Source organism: Bison bison, unplaced genomic scaffold, assembly GCF_000754665.1.
Source record: "Bison bison bison isolate TAMUID 2011002044 unplaced genomic scaffold, Bison_UMD1.0 scf7180017864256, whole genome shotgun sequence".
In the NCBI taxonomy this organism is placed as follows: Eukaryota; Metazoa; Chordata; class Mammalia; order Artiodactyla; family Bovidae; genus Bison; species Bison bison.
The window spans coordinates 1,414,860-1,424,166 of record NW_011494828.1 but is presented as its reverse complement, the minus strand read 5'-3'; the positions used below and the strand labels follow the sequence as shown (position 1 = coordinate 1,424,166).

General features: G+C 34.8%; 1 protein-coding gene across 9 annotated transcripts in view; it reads left to right on the top strand.

Annotated features, from left to right (window-relative positions):
• Positions 1-9,307, top strand: part of TESK2 (testis-specific kinase 2) — a 138,678-nt gene that overhangs the window by 30,772 nt on the left and 98,599 nt on the right. For 5 of the 9 annotated variants that reach the window (XM_010847845.1, XM_010847839.1, XM_010847842.1 and 2 more), the window contains one exon: positions 1,990-2,301. In XM_010847845.1, coding sequence (XP_010846147.1) covers positions 2,080-2,301 — 222 coding nt within the window. In that variant the 5' untranslated portion in view covers positions 1,990-2,079. Of the gene's footprint in view, positions 1-1,172; positions 1,273-1,989; positions 2,302-9,307 lie in introns of those variants that run through there. The other 4 variants (XM_010847843.1, XM_010847841.1, XM_010847840.1 and 1 more) reach the window with 2 other exon arrangements.

Here is a 9,307-nt window from a genome sequence, read left to right as displayed (position 1 = left end):
GGTGCTCAGCCTTCTTCACAGTCCAACTCTCACATCCATACATGACCACTGGAAAAACCATAGCCTTGACTAGATGGAGCTTTGTTGGCAAAGTAATGTCTCTGCTTTTTAATATGCTGTCTAGGTTGGTCCTAACTATTTCATTCTTTTTAGTTGCTGAGTAATATTCCATTGTATATATGTACCACATCTTTATCCATTCATCTGTCAGTGGATATTTAGGTTGCTTCAATGTCTTGGCTATTGTAAATGGCACTGAAATGAACATTAGAGTGCATGTATCCTTTGGAACCATGGTTTTCTCAGGTTTGAGAAAAATCCTGGGAATGGAATTGTTGGATCATATGGTAGCTGTATTTTTAGTTTCTTCAGGAACCTCCATGCTGTTCTGTATAGTAACTGTACCATTTCCACCAACAGTACAGGAGAGTTCCCTTCTTTCTACACCCTCTCCAGTATTTATCTGACTGGTATGAGGTGATATATATATATATATATATATATTTTTTTTTAATTTGTTTATTTCTGACTGTGCTGGGTCTTTGTTGCTGCACAGGTTTCCTCTAGTTGCAGCAGGCAGGGTCTACTCTCTAGTTGCAGTGCCAGGGCTTCTCACTGCGGTGGCTTCACGTGTTGTGGAACATGGGTTCTAGGGCACTTGGGCTTCATTAGTTGCAGTGCGTGGATTCAGTAGTTGTGGCTCCCAGACTCCAGAACACAGGCTCAGGAGTTACAGCGAACAGCTTTTAGTTGCTCCACAGCATATGGGATCTTCCTAGATCAGGGTTCAAACCCGTGTCTCCTGCATTGGCCGGCAGATTCTTTACCATTGAGCCACCAGGGAAGCCTGATATCATGTAGCTTTGATTTGCATTTCTCTAATAAGTAGCAATGTTGAGCATCTTTTCATGTACTTTTTGGCCATCTGTGTGTCTTTGGAGAAATGTCTGTCTAGATCTTCTGCCCAATTTTTTTTTTTTAATTGAGCTGCATGAGCTGTTGTAAATTTTGGGGATTAATCACTTAGTCATTGCATTGTTGGCAAATATTTTCTCCCATTTTATAGGTTGTTTTCTTTCTTTCTTTCTTTCTTTCTTTTTTTATGGTGTCCTTTGCTGTTTAAAAGCTTTTGAATTTAACTTGGTCTCATTTGTTTATTTCCATTATTCTAGGAGACCGATCGAAAAAGTAATTCTATAATTTATTTCAAGTGTTCTGCCTATATTTTCCTCTAAGAGTTTTATAAGTGCTGGGAAAGCTGGACAGCTACATGTAAGAAAATTAAATTAGAACATTCTTTAACACCAAACTAAACTCAAAATGGATTAATTAAACCTAAATATAATTGATTCTTGTGGGAAAAAGTAGTGGAGACAGACTAAAAGAAAAAGTGGGCTTTTTTTTTTATTCTTTGTCAGGTACCAGAATGGTAGAGCCTTCTGTGGTCATTTCTGCTAGACTGGGTTGTTTAATCAAGAGTGGCTTTTTAAATTGCCTTTGGATATAGTTTTGTTCTTTTAAAATTATATAATTTTAAAAAGTAAAATATTTGTCATTCTTGTTTTATATATTTGCACTTGACTTTTTCAAATGAAGAGAAAATTATATGAGACTGTGAAGGGCATTGGCAGGAGTACAAGTTTTTGAATCAGTCTGGCATTTTAGTTTTATCTCTGTCATTTAGTGACTGTATGATTATTTGACCTCTCTGCAAAATAAGCATTATAATCTTTGTATCATGGGTTACTTGAGAATCAAATGACATAACATATGTACAGCTCTCATACTGTTTCCTAGATAGTAGGTGCTCAGTAAATCATGGCTATATCATTGTTTTTTGAAGGTCAAGGCATAAAATGTTTTTTAGATCTGAAAATCAGTAACTAGAATATAAGAGAGGCAATACTTTTTCATTAATAGTTTACTGTATGCATGTGTTTAATTTTTATTAATGGTTTTAATGAAATATTATTTTGATCTCTTGTTTAGTGTTGAGCCAGAAGAGAAGTAAAATTCAACAAAAACTTATTATGTATGGAATTCATTCTTAAAAGAAGAAAAAAGTGATTATTGAAGACTATGGATCGGAGCAAACGGAATTCAATTGCAGGATTTCCTCCACGTGTGGAGCGTCTTGAGGATTTTGAAGGAGGTGGTGGAGGGGATGGGAACATGACCCAAGTGGGAAGAATTTGGCCCTCCTCATATCGAGCTCTTATAAGTGCCTTTTCCAGACTGACACGTTTAGATGACTTCACCTGTGAAAAAATAGGGTCTGGCTTCTTCTCTGAAGTGTTCAAGGTGAGTGATGCAACAGTTTTTCTCATATTGTCTTGTTGAGGGTCAGTTTTACTGCAGAGTTCACAGCTGTGTTTCATTAGGATGTAGGCTTTGCCTTGTCAGGACGCTGTGGATCTTGAGTAGTATTGTAAACTCCTCTTGAGCTATCTATTAACTTGCAAGATATTTTATTTATTTTAACTATAAAAATAATCCATACTGATCAAAAATTAAAATAACATAGGAGCCTGTTCCACTGCTCCAGAATTTTTCTTCATCCAAAATGGAAACTTTGTATGCATTAAAAAAAAAACTCCCTCTAGTACCTTTAGCCCATGTTAATATCTGTTCTACTTTATGTCACTATGAATATGTCTATCCTAGGAACCTCATATAATGGAATTATAATATTTGTCCTTTTGTGCCTGGAATTCCCTTGTCATCCAGTGGTTAGGACTCGGTGCTGTCACCACTGAGCCTGTGTTTTATCTGTGGTTGGGGAACTGAGAACCCACCAGCCCTGTGGCATGGCCAAAAAAAAAAATTTTTTTTTCCATTCAGTATTTATTTGGCTGCATTAGGTCTTAGTTGCTTCATTCAGGATCTTTCTTTGAGGTGCATAGACTCTCTAGTTGTGTCATGTGGGCTCCAGAGCATGTTGGTTCATTAGTTGAGGAGAGCACGCTTAATTGCTTCACATTGTGTGGGATCTTTCCTTTCTTAAGTAATTTTTGTTAATTTTATTTTCTTAGGATATAATTAATCTTACTTAAATTTTCAGATTTGTGGGCATAAATACTGTATGTAATTGATGTGGCACAGGTTTTTTGTTTCCGCAATAGCTGTATTTTCTTCTTCCATATTAATAGATCTTTTAGTTGGACACACTGATGCCATTTCCTAGCTTTACTTATAGCTAGGTTTAACTAAATGAGTAGTTCTGTCCAATAGGATGTGAGCAGAATTGTTGTATGGGAGCTTTTGGAAATCTTCCTTTGCCACTTCTTATATCCGTTTTTCCTTCATATTTGCTGTTGTACATTTTGATCATAGTGTGACCCTACAAATGGAGGCCATTTGTGGCAGAGCAACAAGACAGAGCCTGCATCTTCCATGCCTACATGGAAGAGAGCGGCCTGGTTCTGTACTATCTCCTAGAGTCTCTTTGTGAGAAAAAAATCTTAAGACTTTTAATATTTGGTCTTCTGTTTGCAGACAAACCTAAGTGTTATTAGTGTAATTTGTACCATATCAATATCTGCCTCCTTCCTCTAATATGGTTTATTTGTGTCTTCTATTTTAAAAATAAAACAACACAAATTTATTTTAGGTTTCTTCTCAAAGGATTTGCTTAAAAAAAAAAAAATTGAGCTAGTTGGGAATTCCCTGGAGATCCAATGGTTAGGACTCGGTGCTTTCACTACCAAGGTCTGGGTTCAGCCTCTGGTCAGGGAACTAAGATACCATAAGCCACATGATGTGGCCAAAAACGGGGGGGGAAAAAAAGAGGTATCGTTTATTGATAAACTGAAGGCTTAAGAAATATAGGATTCTGGGACCTGTGGGGATAGCTATGAAGTCTCACTGGTCCTGCCTTTGCCCTTGTACCTGTCCCAGGGAAGTTTGTCTCTGTTTCCACACCTGTTGATAACTCCACCCTGGGCGGAACCTGGCAGTCAGATTATTACCTTTGATTCTGCTGATTATCTTCTGTTGGTGTTATGGTTCACTATTTTCTACTTCTATCTGTATTACTTTTCTTTTGTTTACTTTCTTATTAGATCTAGTGATGTTTGTTCTTTTTGTAGCTTTTTGAATTTTATTCTTGTCTCAGTTTTTCCCAGTGTTTATTATTTTCTCGTATATACACTTAAGCTTTAAAGTTTCCTCTAGACTTGGCCATATCACAGGTTTTCAGTGTGGTCTCATCACTTCTAAATGTAGTTTGGTTTGATTTCGTTTTGATATGAGAATTATTTAAATGAAATTTTAAAATGTCTACATGGTGAATTTTCTTTTGGGTAACTGATATTTAATTTTTAATTTTAGTGCATCATGATCACAGAAAATGGCTTATATGAAGTCTGTCTTTGGAGTATAATTTATTTTTTTAAATATTTATTTATTTGGCTGTGTTGGCTCTTTCTTTTTAATTATTTCATGTATTTTTTTGGTTGCTCTGGCTCTGTTGCTGCCTGTGGGCTTTTTCTAGTTAGGACCAGAAGGGGCTACTTGTTGTGGTGCACAGGCTTCTTACTGTGGTGGCTTCTCTTGTGGAGCTCAGGCTCTACGCACACGGCCTTCAGTAGTTGTGACTTGAAGTCCCTAGGAGGGCTCGTGGGCTCAGTAGTTGTGGTGCACGGGCTTAGTTGCTCCGCAGCATGTAGAGTCTTCTTGGACTAAGGATCAAACCCATGTTTCCTGCATGGGCAGGCAGATTCTTATCCACTGCACCACCAGGGAAGTCCTATGTTGGGTCTTAATTGGATTACGCAGGATCTTTCGTTGCAGTGCAGGCAGGGACTCTTGAGTTGTGGCACAAGAGCTCATTGGTTGTGGTCTACGGGGGCTTAGTTGATCCTCGGCATGTGGAATCTTAGTTCTGATCACCTGAGTCCTCTGCATTGCAAAGCACATTTTTTTTTTTTTAAACAAGTTGTTTGTTTGTTTATTTTTGGCTGTGTAGGGTCTTCATTGCTGCAGGCAGGCTTTCTCTAGTTGCAGTGTGCGGGCTTCTCTTTGCAGTGGCTTCTCTTGTTTCAGCTCAGGGACTCTAGAGCAGGTGGGCTCAGTAGTGGCAGCTTGCAAGGTCTGGAGCTCAGGCTCATTAGTTGCTGCACAAGGGCCTACCTGCCCTGTGTCATGTGGAATCTTCCTGGACCAGGGATCGAACCCATGTGCCCATGTGCAAGGCAAATTCTTAACCACTGAACCACCAGGGATGTCCAACAAGGCAGATTCTTAACCACTGGACCATCAAGGAAGCCTCTGGAATATAATTTAGATTTTGTTTTGATATAGTACAAGGTCAGATTTTTTTGAATGCCACAAATATATTTGAAACAAATATGAATTTCTGTTTTGTTTGATTGCATAAAGTTCTGTGTACCTCTATTAGATTAAGCTTTTGTATTGTTATTCAAATGTTATATGACCTTATTTATTATAGTCTAATATATTTCTTTGAAAAAAGTCTATTAATATTTCCTAATGTGTTTATAGATTCTCCTTGTGTTTCTGTCAGTGTGGTTATTTTGTTTATAGTCCATTTTGTGAACTATATATTAATAGAAATTCATGTTTATTATTAGATTGTATACTACAGATAGATTGTATATTTTATAAATGCTAGTTCTCTATTTTTGTCCCACTTTATGCTGTTAGCTTTGATTTGTACTTTATCTGATATCAATATTATGTACCTTCTTCCTCACTGTATGCATTTATCTGTTGTTTTGGTTATTATTTTCCCAGTATGTCTTTTTCTATCTCTATTTTTATTCTGTCTGTGATAATACATTTTTTATGTGTCCTATGAAATAGTTTTATATTTAATTTTTTTGATCCAAAATTAAATTTGCCCATAAATAGAGAAATTGTAATCTGTTTATATTTATTGTTATTACTTCTGTCTTTACACTGAATAAACTCTTAAATGATAATTTAATGAGTATAGAATTTAGGACAGTATTTGCTTCAGCACATTAAAATTATTCTTCCCTTTTTTCTTCTTTTTTTAATTAGTTGCTCCACAGCATGTAAAATCTTCCTGGACTAGGGATCAAATCCATGTTTGCTATTGCTAAGTTAGTTGTTAGTTTGGTTGTTACCCTTTTTAGTTAATCAGCCTTTTCTTTCTTTTTAGAATTATTTTTTCTTCTTTGTTCAGTTTTGATTATATTGGTCTCGGAGCTGATTTATTTTTATTTATTCTGCTTAGAATGTGGTTTACTCCTTCATTTTAAGAACTCATGTGTCTTAAATTCTAGAAAATTCTTGGACATTTTATCTTTTAAAATTCTGCTCTTTTCTTTGGCCTCTTAAGGTCCCATTACATACATATTGGATTGTCTCATGCTATCTTTCATGTCTCTTAATTTTTCTCTCGTGTTTTTATTTCTTTGCCTTTTTGTGCTAGTTTTTTTAGGGGGGAGTGTGGTGGTGATTTTCAGTCTATTTCCCTGTTTACTTTCTTTTCATTTGGGGCCTACTCTATAATTGAAACTGCCTTTGAGATTTTTTAATTTCAGTTGCTATGTTTTTCTTTTCTAGACTATCTCTTTTTTTGGCTTTTTTCTTTTAGGTTTTATTAAGATACAGTTGGCGTATAAAAGTGTATTAATTTTCGGTGTATAGTATGATTTCATATGAATATATATTGTGAAATGATTACCATAATAGGTTTAGTTAATGTCCATCACGTCATGTATTTGCAGATTCTTTTTTCTTTCTCGTGATGAGAGTTTTGTAGACTTTCTATTTGTGTTTCTTAAATGCACTTCTCTTCTGTTTCAAATATCCTGTTCCTGCTTTTCTTTGAACATCTAATTTTGTGTAATTTTAGTTGAATTTATTTTAAAAATCACATAGTATAAACTTAAAAGGTGTAAAAGGTTATTCATTGAAAAATCATTTGCTTTTTTCTGCCCCTCAGTTTTCTTCTCTCTAGGTAACTGGTATTCAGTGCTTTCTTATGTGTCCTTCTAGAGATATTTTGTAGTTATGTAAGCAAATACATGTATGTCTGTATGTGTATGTGTGTGTGGATGTTTATATATCAATTATCTATTATTTACCTACTTACTTACCTACTCCATGGTAGAGGTAGTATAAGTTCTATGAGGGCAGAACTTACACTACCTTTTAAATCTTACAGAACTTACAGCAGAACTTACACTAACTTTTAAATCTCTTTATCTCTGCACTGCTGTATCCTGAGTGCTTAGAATTCTACATGGCATATAGTACTCATTCTTCTACAAGTATCTTAGTTTTGTAGAACTTTTTATGTGTGCTATGAATTATATTTTCTAAGACTGTAGTGCTTTTTAAGCTAGTTTTTAACAATTTTTGCAATGTAGAAATAGTTCAGTTTGTTTTTTATTGTCTTCTGTTTCTTTTATTATTTAAAAAATCTCTCTATACTCCTATGTTATAAAAAACACTATAATTTTTTTCTTATCACTTTGATGGTATTACTACTTATGTTTAAATGTTTGATCTATCTGGAATTTGTTTTTTAAGATGTCTACTCAGTTGTACCAGCAACATTTAATGTATATTTAATATTTTTCTCACTGATTGCAAGTGTCACCTTTGTTCTATCCTGAATTGTCCTCAGTATGTATTTTGGTATCTTTCTAGACTTTATTCTGTTGCATTGGCCTGTCTACCATAATACACTGTTATAATAATTTAATCATTTCAACTTTATTTTAATATCTGGTTAGTCTAGTCTTCTTCATCATTATTATTCCTTTCCAGAATTTTCTTGGCAATTCTTCCTGATTTTTATTGTGAGTTTTAAAATGCATTTGTCAGTTTCTAAAAATATCCTATTACCCTTTTACTGAGATTTTGGTAAATTTATAGATTAATTTAGAGAATTATTATCTTTATGATGATAGTGAATCTTTTTATATAAGCATATGGCATACCTTTTCATATGTTCAAGTATTTTGTGTCTCTTTGTAGACATTAAAAATTAAAAAAAAATTCCACATTTCTTCTGATGTTGGATATTCATTTTTGTCTGTTGCAATTGTAAATGTCAACTGCACTTCCGTTATATCTTCTGTTTGTTGTTTGCTTGTGAAGACTACTAATTTTTACACATTAATCTTTGATGCATCCAGTGTACTGAGTTTTTTTTAATGTTTGCAATAGATTTTCAGTTGATTCACTTTGATTTTCCAGATATATAGTCATATCTGTGAATGATGATAAATTTATTTCCCATTTGTTATCTCACTTTTTCTCAATAAACAGCACTGACTAATACTTCCTAAAGTGTTAAATAATATTGGTATTTGACATCTTGTCTTTGTTCCTGACTTTAACGGGAATACCTGTAGTGTTTCCTAATTAAACATGATATGATTTGGGGGTCGAAGTAGATATTTCTTTTTCTGTTCGATCTTCAAAATTGTAATAAAAAAAACCTCCTATTTTGTGTTAAGAACTATTTTTATGCAGTATGGATGATGACTTTTACTGTATGTCTTTTCAAAATCTCTAGCATGATGGTTAATTTTATATGTTGACTTAACTGGGCCAGATGGTGCCTAGATATTTGGTCAAATTTTATTCTGAGTAAGTCTCTGAGAGTACATTTTGAATAAGATTATCATTTGAATCAGTAGATGGAGTAAAGCAGATTGCCATCCCTAAAACAAAGGAGAAAAGGAAAGATATAAGCATCTGAATGCAGAGTTCCAAAGAATAGCAAGAAGAGATAAGAAAGCCTTCCTCAGCGATCAATGCAAAGAAATAGAAGAAAACAACAGAATGGGAAAGACTAGAGATCTCTTCAAGAAAATTAGAGATACCAAGGGAGCATATCATGCAAAGATGGGCTCGATAAAGGACAGAAATGGTATGGACCTAACAGAAGCAGAAGATATTAAGAAGAGGTGGCAAGAATACACAGAAGAACAAAAAAGATCTTCATGACCAAGATAATCACGATAGTGTGATCACTCACCTAGAGCCAGACATCCTGGAATGTGAAGTCAAGTGGGCCTTAGAAAGCATCACTATGAACAAAACTACTGGAGGTGATGGAATTCCAGTTGAGCTATTTTAAATCCGGAAAGATGATGCTGTGAAAGTGCTGCACTCAATATGCCAGCAAATTTGGAAAACTCAGCAGTGGCCACAGGACTGGAAAAGGTCAGTTTTCATTCCAATCCCAAAGAAAGTCAATGCCAAAGAATGCTCAAACTACCACACAATTGCACTCATCTCATATGCTAGTAAAGTAATGCTCAAAATTCTCCAAGCCAGGCTTCAGCAATATGTGAACCGT